This window comes from Leopardus geoffroyi, chromosome B2, assembly GCF_018350155.1.
Source record: "Leopardus geoffroyi isolate Oge1 chromosome B2, O.geoffroyi_Oge1_pat1.0, whole genome shotgun sequence".
NCBI classification, from domain to species: Eukaryota; Metazoa; Chordata; class Mammalia; order Carnivora; family Felidae; genus Leopardus; species Leopardus geoffroyi.
In genome coordinates, this window is record NC_059332.1 from 63922786 (window position 1) to 63938187 (window position 15402).

Below are 15402 nucleotides of genomic sequence, written 5' to 3' on the forward strand. Positions count from 1 at the left end.
AGGCTGATTTTTAAATGAACTCTTAATCCTTTGCATTTTCCACAGTTTAACAGTGAGCAGCCTGTTTAGGCAGGGACTCTCTCTTACATATATTTGTATTGGCATTGCCTGGCATGATGCCTGGCACACAATGGGTGCTCTGTTCATTTAACACATATTTTTTTAGCATTTTGTGACATCAAAATAACCTTTTTTTAATTATTATTATTAACTTCTGTTCTAGCAGGGATTTAAGGATAAATTAAGAAGAGATTTAACTTCCAGATGGGTCACAAAAACTAGAGAAATGCCCTTTGTTTTAACAGTGATCTTTGCCACTAGGGGGCAGGGGGAATCTAATAAAGACAGGTTTGGATTTCTTCCTATGTAAAAATAGTTTTTAAATAGCATAGAACCAGAAATCCAGCTTGACAATCATAATGAAAACTAAGAGAAGAGGTGAGAGAAAAAGTTTTGTATGAATTTATGTGATAATAATCTCTCAAATATCTCTCTCTCCTTTCTCTAAATGTACTTCCATATTCTTTTCCTTTCTCATGATTCCTCAGGGATAAACTCTGCCTCGCCTCAGAAATTTGATACTTGCCTCCCTAAAATGCACAGGTCCATGGATATATGTTTGCACTCATCTATAGTAAGGTGGTGATACACAAGCATTAAAAACTGTTTGCCCCTCGTAAGGAACTTTGTGCTTTTATATATATATATATATATATATATATATATATATATATATATATACACACACGTATATATATTTGTATATATACGTATATGTATATACGTATATATATATACACGTATATATATATATGTATATATACGAATATATATGTATATATGTATATATGTGTATATATATATGTGTGTATATATATACACACACACACACACACAACCTTCATCTCTTATGCTTAGAATGAGCTCAATAAATTCATTGTAAGAATTAACCAAAGAGAGGGAGACAGGAGCACAATTTTGGATTTAAAAGCAGGACCCAAGCATTAAATAAACCCTTGGATGAAAAAAAGAATTCTGTCTGAGCCAAACTCACATTGTCTTTCTGACTATAGGAAGTTGCTGTTTTTGCTCAGAATAATGTGGAAATATGTGGAATACAGTTGAATGCCACAAACATTTTTAAAGTACTTGCTATAGGGTCAAGTTTTAAAAGTTATAAAAAGCAAAATGTCTTTTTTTTTTAGTATAGTTGACATACAACGTTACATTAGTTTCATGTGAACAGTGTAGTGATTCAGCTTCTGTGTACATGATGCTATGCTCACCACAAGTGTGGCTACCATCTGTCACCATACAATACCATTACAGTATTAGTGACTATTCCCTATACTGTGTAAAAGGCAAAATGTCTTAGCATGGCTACCTTATTGTCACAATGGTTCAACAAGTCATAAGTGACTTAATGTTGAATAAAACTGTTTGTTCTGTTATATTCATTGCTTTGAATTAAAGTATCAAATTGACAAGAATTTACAATAAATTTGCAATTTTTACTTGGCTAGATAAATAATGTGGTTATTTATATTTTTTATAAAATCATCTCAAAAATGATGGTCAAAGAAAAAGAAAACCTTTTAAAAGACATTTGTCTGCTTTAAATGGAAATAATAAAACTAAATTTTATAAATTACATAAAAGTTGGCATAGAATTTTTTTCAGTTACTTACATGAACTAATTTTCCTACTTTCTATTTGTTCCATAGGACAGATCTATTCAGAAATGATCCACAACTTGCTTCGCCCAGTTCTGCAAAGCAAGGACTGTAACTTGGTTCGATATAATGTCATCAATGCATTGCCCAATACAGCTGATTCACTCATTGGGAGAGCTGCACATATAGCTGTTCTTGATTCAGAAATATTTTTAGAGAAATTCTTTCTGGTTGCTGCCCTCAAATATTTCCAATAGGATAAAAACATTGTTAGAGACTTGATAATTACCTCATTCAACAATGATTCAAATAATGTATTATATTAAGCTGTAGATGCTGATAGTTCTAAGAATATTTATACCTTTTTGTATGGAAGATAATTTATATCATCCATGTTTAGAGCTTTTTAAACATCAACTTTACTTTCTAGGTAATGTGGCTGTGCAATATTTTTTTAATTTTATCTTTTTACTTTTCTATTACTTTTTCATATATTTTGCTACATAAGTATTTCAGTGAAACTTTAAGCCCATATGTATATCTGATTGTTTATTATTGGCTTTCCACAATTCTCACATCGGACACATCATATTAAAGGCCATTATCGCTAGAATAGCATGAGATTTTAAATTTTCTAGTATTGGGGTATTATTTAGTTAATTATAAATTTTACTTTTAACATTTTACTATGTTTTAACTGGAAATAAAACTATGGCTGCTAAAGTATATTTTTTGAAGAAATCAACTCTAGCCCAGTCAAACCAGGTAGTTCCTAGATGACATGTTAAAAAAGTTTTCTAGAAAAGTCATTATTACGATTGCTATTAAACATATGTCATGCCTATTAAAATATATTTTCTACTGGTGATTTCAACATTATTTCTCATACTGACTTTTATTACTGGAACTTTTCATGTTCATGTTAGCAGCATCTAGAGATTTTTGAATGTTTGAATGCCCTCTGCATAGATTTGGTTGGAATTTTGCTAAATTTGGTAGTGTTGCTTGAACTTTCTGACTATATTTCTTTAACTTTTTTCATGGACTTTCTTGTATGTACATAGTAAGTGTTGAAATTTATGAAATACTTTTATGAATTTAGATAATTTTTAAATATTGTTAAAATTTGTTGAACTAAAAAGTAATGTAAATAAAATAATTCATGTTAAAAATGGAACAAAATAATTACATGTTTGGGGATACAGATGCAAATGTTTTTGATATATGGAGATGTTTAAGTCTTTTGACTTTACTAAAGGTGCTGAATAGCATTAAATTCACTATTTTCTTTTCCTGTTTTACTTGTGAAAATAATAATGCACTAAGGGTGGATAGAAGGTCTCTTTGCATCCACCAGTTGTGGTGGACAGAGGTTTTTCTAAGTATGTGTTGTATAATTGATGCATGTTTTATTTTAGCATTGTGTTATTGCCTCTGATGTTAATAAATGAACAAATGACTATCTGGAGGAACAGCTAAAACACTTGCTTATTTTCAGAATACTAGAGTATATTTTTATTTAAAATTGGATAGACTATGTTAATTAATTGTATAGACCAGCATAATTATATAACTTACAGCCTTTGTATTTTTATAATTTATATCTTTTGCATATATTAAGTAGTTGAAAGGTACTTCATTGGCTCTCCATAATTCTTTACTTTGTAAAAGTGTTTGAAAATTCAGTGAATTGACTAAGCAATAATATACCAAGTGCATTATAACTGGAAAATATAAATATATGCATTAACCACCACATATTTTTGCCACACACATTTTTCATCTTGACATACTTGGCCCTGAGTTTGAAATATGCTTATTCTAAGTTTGAATAATCTTCCAGGTTTATCAAAGGACTCATTCTTACTCATAATCATTTTATTTGAAGATAAATTGCTCTTATAATCATGGTTGGTTGGTTGGTTGTTGGTTTTAAAACAACAGTTTTTTTTTTTTAATATGAAATTTATTGTCAAACTGGTTTCTATACAATACCCAGTGCTCATCCCAACAGGTGCCCTCCTCAATGCCCATCACCCACTTTCCCCTCCATCCCACCCCTCTTTAAAACAGTTTTAAAAGCACATCAATGATCATGGTTTAAAATCTAACAGATTTCACTTTTCATTTACCAGGGAAACTATCATATGTTATTTACCTCCAAATTCGGATTATAGGGGTGGGATGGGGTTCTGAGGGAGAGGGGAAGTGATTGTCTGAAACACTATAATTGACTTTTACAGAATGAATCTCACTGAAGTGTATACCTGTAAGGATTCTTGTTGCAAACAACAAAAAGCAATTATGATTAAATTAAGCAGAAAAAGAATTTATTGGAAGAATATTAGGTAGCTCACAGAATTTCTGGAAAGGCTGGAGAATGAGCTTTGGAAAACAGATAGAAGCCAAAGGAAGCTGGATGACCAAAATTGTAGCCAAACTCTGACCTCAAAAAGAGCTGTAAGTTTGTGTATATGTCTACTGGTAGTGGTGCTTCTGAAAACAGGATTCCAAACACTCTGCTTATTTGAATCACTCCTTCCAGATTCAAAGTCTGATGGGAATGTCCAACTGACCAAGGTTAGTTTATGCCAGCACTCAGGCTGTCAGGCCTCAAAGACAGCAAGTATATCCAACCTTTTCAGCTTCTGCAGTAGAAGATGGCACCGTTTCTCTCACCAAAGTCCACCAAGCATATGAAATAGGTTTGATGACTGAAAATCAAATATAGAAACGTGAGAGATCAACTGTTGTCCATCTCTTTGTCTTTCTTTTTTTATTTATTTTTTAATGTTTTATTTATTTTTGAGAGAGAGAGAGAGAGAGAGAGACAGAGCTCCAGCAAGGGAGGGGCAGAGAGGGAGAGGGAGACACATTCTGAAGCAGGCTCCAGGCTCTGAGCTGTCAGCACAGAGCCTGACGCGGTGCTCATACTCACAGACCGTGAGATCGTGACCTAAGCCAAAGTAGGATGCTTAACTGACTGAACCACCCAGGCACCCCAATCTCTTTGTCTTTCTAACATCAACATATACCATTCTTCCCATATTTACACATTTACATATTACTAACAGTACAATTTTCCTAACATAATACTATTATCCCTCATCCACTTTCAAGTCCAGAATCTCCATGTGATGTCTATTCCTCCTCTAGTTCTGTAGTGATCTTGTCTCAGTAGTATGCAGCCCATAGACAAAATTGTGACCTAACCACCACCACCCCTATGTACAAAAATAGTGTAAGTAGGAAAGAAAAGAGAAATTACTAAATAAATAAGCACATGTGTGCACCAATGGGGAAGAAAATATAGTTAGAACAGGGCTTTGCAAGCTTCCTTGTTGAGAATTACCTGAATTACTTGTTCAAAATACAAGTTCCAGGGGCGCCTTCGTGGCTCAGTCTTTTAAGCATCCGACTTCGGCTCAGGTCATAATCTTGCATTTCCTGAGTTTGAGCCCCTCATTGGGCTCTGTGCTGACAGCTTGGAGCCTGGAGCCTGCTTCAGATTCTATCTCTCTCTCTGCCCCTCTCCTGCTCATGCTCTCTCTCTCAAAAATAAAACATTAAAAATTTAAAACAAATTCCAGAGCCCTATTACAGACAAATTGAAACAATCTCCAGGGTAGGATATGAGGAGCAGCATGTTTTGTCCCAAAGGTCTGATTTAAAAACAAAACCATACAGCTCTCAATTCTGCCACTGGCCGGCCATGAGGCTAAATTGTTACAATTTGTCACCACTGCCATTTATTCCGTTTCCTTTCTGTTCAACCAGTATCTCAGTGAATGAAATGTCTTTACCTAGTGGTTGATGCAAGGATCTGAGTCTTGAGTGGCCTTGCCTATATATGATTGCAGATCTTTGTTTAATTTTTATAATTCAACGTGGGTATTGTGAGGAGGATCTTATCCAGGAGATAAGATCTCCCAAGTTCTAGTCAGACTCCTTTCCCTATTCCCTTTTCTTCCATGGTCTTCAGGGCCAATCACCCCAGTTAGCACCATGACCAATTTTTTAAGTCCTTACCTAGAGGAATGAGCTAAAAAATGACCAGTTTACAATCCCAACTTCCAATGCAGAGAATACATTCTATCCCCTTGTACCCCACTCTGTGTACAAAAATTGGTACGCCAACAGAACCTGGAATCATGGAGATGGATAGTGAGAACCATAAAGGGTCTAAGATTTTATCCTGCTTGTAGACTTGCTTGCTACAGTGAAATGTATGCCAACAGGAGACTCCCAGGTACCAAAGACTATTACAGCAAAATCATAGTCAAAGCATCAGCATATTTGCACTAGTTCATGGAGCCCCAATTGCCACAGTGATGTAGAGGGCCAGATGACTCCTGTACACACTATGGGTTGCATCACAGGAGAAAAGTCCAGAGCCAAGGGCCAAGCAGTTCTGAGCAAGCAGCAAAGAAGCCAGTCTCTTTTCCCCAGGGGAGCAGCAGTTAAATGGTAGTAATACTCTATTAGATGCCTATATGACTAACTACGGAAATTGCTAAGTATCAGGAGATGGATAAGCCTTGCCGTTAGCATACTCAGCAATAATATGAAGGGAGGCCCAGGACCCATGGCAGATTGCCTCTCCTCACAATGGAAAGCAAAATATATGGACAGTATATTAAATATAACAAGATATTAGTCCCTCTACTACTCTTTGGATCCTGTTATTCTGTCAACAGAAGAAATACTACTGAAAACGCTGTTAAGTCGTTTGGAGCATATGCCAAGACCTTTAGGACAGCATCTCAAAGTATTTTCTGACCTTCTTCCAAAAGTAAACCTTCAGTAGGGTTGTCCATTATTCTATAAGACCAGTTGGCTTCTGGTCTGATGGGGATATGTGATAAAGCTTGTTAATGCCAGAGGCATCAGTATTCTACAACTTTCATAGGAAAGTGTGTTCTTTGATTAGAAGCAATGTTGTGTGGGATGTTATATAAAGTATATGTAGTGTAAGGTATTCAGTAAGTCCACAGAAGGAATGTGTAAAAGAAGTAGAAGTCAGAAGTATAAGTCAAAAGTATAACCAATCCAAATGCAGTATCATTGTTCCAATAGAACAAGTTGCTACCTCCTTCATCATCGTAAGATTCCATTGTAATCAAACCTGCCACCCAGGCTATATAGTGCTATATGAGGGAGACAGATTGTTCACTGCAAGCAGTGGTGCTAGCCAATCAGTCTTGGCAGGGGAAAAGACTATGTTAAAAGTATATGTATATCTCTATGCCACCATGGCTACCTGGTAGTGGGTCCAGCTGTGGTGAGAGAAGGAGGCTGATTGATGTCTACAAAATGGGTCACTATGGTAGGCAGCCTCTAAAATGGCCTTCGTTGATCACCATCTGCTGGTATTCATCCTTTGTGTAATCTCTTCCCCTTGGAGGGCTCTGGATATACTGACTCACTTCTAATGATAGACTACATCAAAAGTGATGGGATGTCATTCTGAGATGAGATCACAAAGACTGTGGTTTCCATCTTGAGCAGTTTTTCTTGTTCTGTCATTCATTCTGTGGAAAACCAACTGCACATATTATGAAGTGACCTTTGCAGAAGCCCACATAGCAAGAGCTGAAGGAGGTTTCCAGTCCCAAAGCCCACAAGGCATTAAATCCTGCCAGTAATTGGGCTAGTAAACTTGGAAGCAGATCCTCCCCTAGTTGTGCCTCCATCTGGGACTGGATCCCCAGCTGAGACCTTGACTGCAACCTCCCTTAAGGCCTAGAGCCAGAGAGCCAGAGGTACACTGGCTCCTGGATTCCTGACCCATAGAAACTGAGAATAAGTGTTTATTGTTTTAAGATACGAAATTTTGGTATATGTGATGGAGTGATAGGTAAGTAGCAGTAATCTTGTTCTGATTAAGAGACCTTCTGAAATGGGAGCTTTTTTTTTTTTTTTTTTTTTTAATTGAGCAACAAGATCCAAATGTTCTTATGCTTTGGAGTGATTTTGAGAGGTCCTATTCCAAAGGACTATTCCAATACCTTTATATTCCCAGTCCCTGCCCACTTGACTAAACCAGTGCCCATGAAGTGATGTAGATCTTTAGAGCTTTATCTCAAGCCATGTCTCCTTGCGGGAAGGCAAAGTGTACAAAATAAAGTTCTAGCCTCTTGAGAGGATCTCTCCCCCAGGCATCTCTCTCTGTCCTCCCCCACCCTGTTCCTTCAGGGCCTCTGTTAAATGGGGCTCTAAATGCCAAGGCAGTCCATTGACAGCTGAGTCAGTATATTTAGCAAAGCCATCTGTATAACAGCTTCGAATTTTTTCCTCAGTCAACTAGTCACAAGCAACTTGTTAAGCTATATATATATAAACTAAGGGTCAAATGTATGTGTGGGAGCTACCTGCTAATAAAAATTGCTTGAGTTTTGTTTCCGGCCCTGATCTGTATATAATACTCTTAGTAAAAGGACTCCTTATCTAGGAGGATCAGATAACTCCCAGTTCTTGATGAGAAACTCAGATTGCATAGCCCCCTAATGTCACACTGTCAGACATTACCAGCGCCCAATAGTTAGACAAAAAATTTTGTGAAAAATAAAAAAACTAGGGACCTGCACTGTGATTCTGTAAAGATTTCCACAAGTTACATAAAGCCTCCTGATCTGCCACATATGTTCCAAACACCACTGCAACTGTTGGAATTCAAGGGCCATTGGCAGGGCTCCTTCCACTACAGCCTGGACCAGATGGCAAGCCTTCTCTTGCTCTGCACTTCACTCACAACTGTCATCTTTCAGGTCATCTGGTCAATGAGTCAGAAATCACGAATTAGTGCACTGAACAACTAGATGTTTAAAAAACAAAAGAGAATTGAGGGGAAAGAAAACTATTACACGGGCAAAAGAGTTAAAGGTACTTTTATCTTTGTATACTATAAAAGAGATCTTTCAAAAGACCTCTGCCTCAGATTAAGAGGAATACACGGAATTATTCCCTCATCCAACTTCAGCCATGATTTGGGATTTTAATCACCAGGAAGGTCAGGGTAGCTTGAGTCGCTCTTCGCGAAAAAGCTGACGCTCTCCATCCGCCTTTTCCTGCACACAGCCCAGGATTGGAGCACAGACTCCTAGAATAGCTCTGGAAGCCCCGCCCCGCCCGGCCACAGGCACGCCCCGCCCCTCCTCACGCAGGCCCCACCCAATCTCAAGCACGCCCCGCCTCACGAGAGATCCGCCCCGCCTGTGGGTTGGGCTCCGAACTGCGCCGCTGGCTCCTTCTTCCTGCTCCTTCATCCTCTGCTGGGCCCAGAGGACGCTGCAGGAGTCGGCATCATGACTGTAACGAGGCTAGCTCGGTTGCTTGGCTACATCCCGGCCACCGCGTGGAGAGCGGCAAGTAAGGCGCCCGTCCCCGGGGCCAAGGTCGCGGGCGGGGTCGCGAAGGCCGAGCGCCGCGAGAAAAGCCTCCCTCGGGAAAGCCGCGTGTGTGTCGGGAGTCTGAAGGTGCTGGGTGTTGCAGAGCTTCTCTTCCTCGGCTCAGCCACCCACGTCTTGGTCTTGGGCAGGTCCCTTCACCGCCCGGCTCAGGGGTGGGACTAGGGCTAGAAGATCACCCCAGCCCTTCGAGAGCCTGGACACCTGCGTCCTTCCGGTCACTGCTCAGGTCTGGAAGGGCAGCAAACATTCTAGGTTGTTTACTTTGGAGCTCTCAGGGCGCACTACGCTTTGATGCTCGTGAAAAAAAAAAAAAAAAAATGGAAAAGACGGCCCTTGGGAACGAGAATCATTCATTTACTTTCATTTACTTATTTAATTTACATCAAAAAATGTAGCGGTTTACTGTATTAAAAAAAACTGGAAAAGTGCAGACGTCGCCCCACAGTAGCAAATTAGTATAATAAAAATTAGATGAAGTCGAATTGTTAACTACAAAGAAGTGTGTATGCTTTCAGTAAAAACTGACATTTTTAACCTATTTTTGTTGGAAGCTTTTTTCAATATTTTGAACTTAACCACAATTAGTTTAATTGAGGGCATCCTGGAGAAATTGTGTAAGTTGAAGACAGAATTACTGCTTCTCATATTAATGAACTCCAGATTTCTATGCAGTTTGTTTTCTGTATTCATTTCTCCCCAGATATATTACTTGTTAATTGTAAACATTTAAATGTTCCAGGAAAGAATAATACAGAAAGTCAAAGTCCCATTTTTTTCTAGCCTTCAAGGTAATAACTGCACATTTTGTTATGTGTTCATTCACCATCCCTTTCGCACTTGTGTTAAAAACTTAAGAATGAGGTATTTGATACCCAAAACACGTATAACACGAGTAAGTTATGAAGCACAGCTTACATTTATGAACCTATTTTCCAATTTAAGAAACAGAATATTTCTGTTATTAAACATCAACCTGTGTGCTTTTTCCTGATGCAGTCGTGTAACTTTACATGTTTTTGATCTTTATAGAAATGCCTTCTTACCATTTGTATTTTACTTGCTTTTTTCCTACTAACACTGTATTTTAAGAATCATATATGTTGCTGTGTAAGGTTGTAGTTATTTTCAGTTGTGAGAATATATCGTACAGTTTTTCCATTCCTCTTCTCAGTGGACATTTGGGTAATTCTGGAAACACCAAGACTGGCTGCTACACATTCTTGCGTAAGTTATGGGTGCTCTCATGCAAGGAGTGGAATTCTGGAACCTATGGTATAGGCCTTTGCAGTATTACAATGTGATGCCAAGTTGTAAAGGCATTTTCTGTTCCTACTGGCAATTACGTTCCTACCAGCAGTGTTTTAGAGTTCTTCTTGCTCCACATACTTGTCAATATTCTATAATCATCAGAAAATTTGATTTTTGCCTGTATAGGGTTTTGAAATGGTAGATCATTGTGATTTTGCTTTAGGCAAAATCTGGGTTTTGTATCCAGTATCCTAGCTAAATTCCTTTTCTCTTTTAACTTATCCAATTAGAGAAGTTAAACATCTTTTCAAATATTTATATTAGCTTTTTTGGTGAAATCTCTTCATTTTCTTAATGGATTTTTTTTTTAATGTTTATTTTTGAGAGAGAACGTGAGCAGGGGAGGGGCAGAGAGAGAGGGAGACAGAAGATCTGAAGTGGGCTCTCTGCTGAAGGCAGTGAGCTCGATGCGGGGCTCAAACTCCTGAACCATGAGATCACGGCTTGAGCCCAGGTCAGATGTTCAACCGACTGAGCCAACTGGCACCCTCATTTTTATCTTTCTTCTTGATATTCTTTACATATATTTGAATGCTAAACCTCTTTTGGTTATGTAAGTGGCAAATAGCCCAGTTTGGGGCTGTTTTTGTCACTCCATGGTGTCTTTTTAAAAAAAATTGTAGGGGCGCCTGGGTGGCGCAGTCGGTTAAGCGTCCGACTTCAGCCAGGTCACGATCTCGCGGTCCGTGAGTTCGAGCCCCGCGTCAGGCTCTGGGCTGATGGCTCAGAGCCTGGAGCCTGTTTCCAATTCTGTGTCTCCCTCTCTCTCTGCCCCTCCCCTGTTCATGCTCTGTCTCTCTCTGTCCCAAAAATAAATAAACATTGGGAAAAAAAAAAATTTAAAAATTGTATACAGTGTAGCACAGTAAAATAATTGTTCTGCATGTACAATCACACATCTTCAAAAGAAAGTTGTCTTTTGATGAACAGATAATCATAATTATATTGTAATTTTGTCTTGATCTTTTGTTTATTGTCAGTGCTTTGTGATCTTGTTTAAGAAAGCCTTTTCTGCCCTAAAGTCAGAATTATTCTCCTATACTTTCGTCTCAAAGGACCATAGTTTTGCTTTTTATATTTAAGCCTTTATTCTACCAGGATTGATTTTTATATATGGTGTGAGGCAGGAAACCAATTTCATCTATTTTTCATGTCAATAATCAGTTGTCCCAGGTCCATATAGTAGACCTTTCCCCCACTGATACAATGCCAGCTGTCTTAAATCAAGTTCACATAAACATATATGCATGGGTTTATTTCTTGGTTTCCTTTTCAGTTGCATCGATTTGTCTATTCCTGTGCTGATATTTATCAGCTGTCTTAATAACCATACCTTTATAATAAGTCTTAATATCTAACAGGGTAAATCCTCCCATTTGTTTTTCAGAAGTGCCTTGGCTCTTCTAACATATCTGCTTTGCATATCAAATTCTTTAAAAAAAAAAAAGTTCCTGTTGCGATTTGATCGCTTCTCAATAATTTTTTAAATTATCATTTTCTGACTGCTGCTTATGTATAGATACATAGTTGAATTATCAATGCTTTTGTATCCTGCAGCCTAGCTAAATTACTTTATTAAATAATTTATTTGTAGCTATGTGGGGAGGGTATGTATGCTAGGTAGACATTTATATTATCTGCAAGTAATGAAAATCTAGTTTCTTGCTTTGTAATATTTATATCTTTTTTATCTCTTGCTTTCCTTGCTCAGATTTACAGTAACATGTTGATATCTTGTTTGTGATTGTAAAGGGAATGTGTTCATACTTTAAGTGTCATATTAGCTGTAGATGTGCCCTTTATCAGGTTAATGAAGTCCTATACTATGTCTAGAAGGGTTTTTGTTGTTGTTTATGTATTTGTCTGGTTTTTAAGACAATAAATCTTGAAATTTACTGAACTCATTTTTCTTCATCTTCTCAGTGATTATATCATTTTTCTCCTTTAAATCTGGTGAGTTGGTGAATTGTAGATTTTGCTAATGCTCTAGCATTCCTAGAAAATAATTCAAATTGATCATGATTATATATTTTTTTAAGTTTTATTTATTTATTTTTGAGAGAGAGCACAAGGGGAGAGGGGCGGGGGGGGGGGGTGGGGGGGACCAGAGGATCCAAAGCCAGCTCTGTGCAGACATCAGAGAGCCCAATGTGGGGTTCAAACCTTAAACAACTGAGTCACCCAGGCGTACCATAATGATTATATTTTTAATATGTTGGATTTGATATGTTTATATTTTGTTTAGAAATTGGCCTGTAATTTTGCTTTTTTGCACTTTCCTTTTCTGGTTTTGAAATTAAGTTATTCTAGCCTCTATTCGAGAATCAAATTTGAGAGTCTTCCACCCTTTTGCTGTCTTTGTTATATTTTGCTTAAAGAGGTTATTTATTCCTTGAGTGTTTGGTATAACTCGCTATAAAACTATCTGCTTCTTCAGGGAAGATTTTAAATTACTGATGTAATTTCTTCGACAGTTATTGCATTGTTTATCAGGTTTTCTTTTAGTTTTGATCAGTTAAATTTTTCTAGAAAATTGTTCATTTTGTATACTTTGATTATATAGGCATAAAGTTCCCTTTTTAAAAAATTTCTGCTCTCATTATGTAATCTACTTTTTAAATTTTTTTCCTGTTTATTTATTTTTGAGAGAGAGAAAGAGACAGCCAGCAACAGAGACAGTGTGAGCAGGGTAGGGGCAGAGAGGGAGGGAGACACAGAATCCAAAGCAGGTTCCAGGCTGTGAGCTGCCAGTACAGAGCCCAACACTGGGCTCGAACTCATGAACGGTGAGATCCGGACCTAAACCAAAGTCAGACGCTTAACTGACTGAGCCATCCGGGCTCCCCCCATTATGGAATCTATTTTCTTCATGTTATTTATTTTGCCTTCTCTGTCTCTTTTTTTTTTTTTTTTTTCATATTTGCCTAACTAAATACTTTACAGTAGTTTTAGTCTCATCAGGGAACCAACTCTTGGTTTTGTTGATGCTCTCAGCTTTTTTTTTTTTTAAGTTTATTTATTTATTTTGAGAGAGAGAGGGCACAAGCTAGAGAGGGGCAGAGAGAGGGGGAGAGTGAGAGAATCTCAAGCAGACTCCACCCTGTCAGCATAGAGCCCGATGCAGAGCTCCAGCTCACAATCTGTGAGATCATGACCTGAGCTGAAACCAGGACGCAGCCAGTGGCTTACTGACTGAGCCACCCAGACACCCAATCTCTTACTTTTTTATGTCTTTTGTTTGTGTTATCATTTTCTTCTCTAACTGTGGTTATTTTCTTTCCATTTTCTGTGTGTCTCTCTCTTTAAAACAAAACTAAACAAAACATGGAAACGGTGCATCTCCCATGGCATAGTTGGGGCTGCAGTAACAAGTTACCACAGTGTGGTTTAAACATCAGACATTTATTTCTCCCAGTTCTGGAGGCTAGGAAGATCAAGGTGCCAGGACATCTGGTCTTTGGTGAGAGCCTACTCCTGGTTTGCAGATGGCCGTCTTCTCATTGTCTCCTCACGTGGCAGAGAGCAGAAGGCCACAGCAGGCTCTCATATCTCTTCTTATGAGGGCACTAATCCCATTCATGAGGGCTCCACTTCATGACCTAATTACCTCACAGAGGGGTCACCTCCTAATATCACTACATCAGGGGTTAGAATTCCAACATATGAATGAGGGTGGTGAGGGGAACTCAAACCTTCAGTCCATAAAATGGGTCTTCTTTTTTTGTTTGTTTTAGAAACATGGTGTGGTGCTTGTTACATAAACAGCATGTGGCTGGATTTTGTTTTGGAGTCTGACAAGTTTATACCTTTTTAACTGAAGAGTCCATTTATAACCATAATTATTGATATAATTGGCTCTATTTCTACCATCTTTTTTCACCTTCTGTTTGTCATACTTTGAGTTAAATATTTTCTTGTTCCGTCTTTTTTCCTTCTGCTGGTTTGGGAGATATACATTGTCTTTTATTGGTTATCCTTGAAATTGAAATGCATACCTAAGGAAGTCTAAAGTTAACACCTTATCCTAAACATTACAAGGTGTGAAAATGCTTTGAATTCACTCACCCTCTACCTTTGTTGTTCACCCTTTTAGGTGTGTATATGTGTGAGTTCTCATGTATATGTTGGAATGGGTTGTGGTTTTGATAATCCCACACATCACAGTTGTTATGGTTTTATACAGTCAATGAATGAAACTTTTATTTTCTCTCTATTCTTCTCTCACACTTCACCTTTGGGATCACTTTCTTAAAGTAAATTGCTTAGAAGTTCCTTTCATGACAGTCTTTTGTGATAAAGTTTCTTAGTGTTCTTTTTGATATATATCTTATTTTTAATCCAAAAATCTGGTTTCTTTTACTTTTTGTTTTTTAAAGGTGGTTTTAATGGGTGTATCATTTTCTCATAGCTCTATCTTCTGGCTTCTATTATGGCTATGGGGAAGTTATCTGTCCAATTTTTGTTCCTTTATTAGTAATCTGTCTTTTATCTGTCTTCTTAGATCTTCCTTTGATGTTGGGATTGTTCATTTTACTTTGTGTCTAGATGTACTTTTTTGCCCCTTTAATTTGGCATTTCTTTGTGCTTCCTACACCTGAAGATTCCTGTCTGCTTTATTTCTCATGGTCTTTCCATTATCTCTTTGTGGAATTATGATTAAACAAACATTTGTTAGACCTTCTCATTTTATCCTCCACATGTGTGAGCTTCTCTTTGGTTATTTTCATCTTTATCTCTATGCTTTTTCCTGCATAATCGCTTCAGAACTAAATTCTAGACCACAAATTCTCTTTTCAACTGTATCTGTTCTGCTATTTAGCCCATCCTTTGAGCTTTAACTTTAAATTGTTATATTTCTTAATTTCTGTGTTTTTTAAGTTGGTCTTGCATAGTCTCTTACTCATTTCTCCTTTTTTTGGCTTTTTTTTTCCTTGAACACATTAAATAGTTATTTTATATTCTGATGTCAGTGATTTCAGTATGTTGAATCTTTATGGTCTGGCCCTGTTTGT

The 15402-nt window shown here is 37.5% G+C and overlaps 2 protein-coding genes across 20 annotated transcripts in view; both read left to right on the forward strand.

The window, feature by feature from the left end:
- Nucleotides 1-3141, forward strand: part of FAM135A (family with sequence similarity 135 member A) — a 121640-nt gene extending 118499 nt beyond the window's left edge. For all 19 annotated transcript variants that reach the window (XM_045498680.1, XM_045498687.1, XM_045498688.1 and 16 more), the window contains one exon: nt 1725-3141. In XM_045498680.1, coding sequence (XP_045354636.1) covers nt 1725-1930 — 206 coding nt within the window. In that variant the 3' untranslated portion in view covers nt 1931-3141. The remainder of the gene's footprint in view (nt 1-1724) is intronic.
- Nucleotides 3142-8843: 5702 nt separating this feature from the next.
- SDHAF4 (succinate dehydrogenase complex assembly factor 4) overlaps nt 8844-15402 on the forward strand; it is a 33160-nt gene continuing 26601 nt past the window's right edge. The window contains exon 1 of the mRNA XM_045498700.1: nt 8844-9041. Within this exon, the coding sequence (XP_045354656.1) occupies nt 8978-9041 (64 nt within the window). The 5' untranslated portion in view covers nt 8844-8977. The remainder of the gene's footprint in view (nt 9042-15402) is intronic.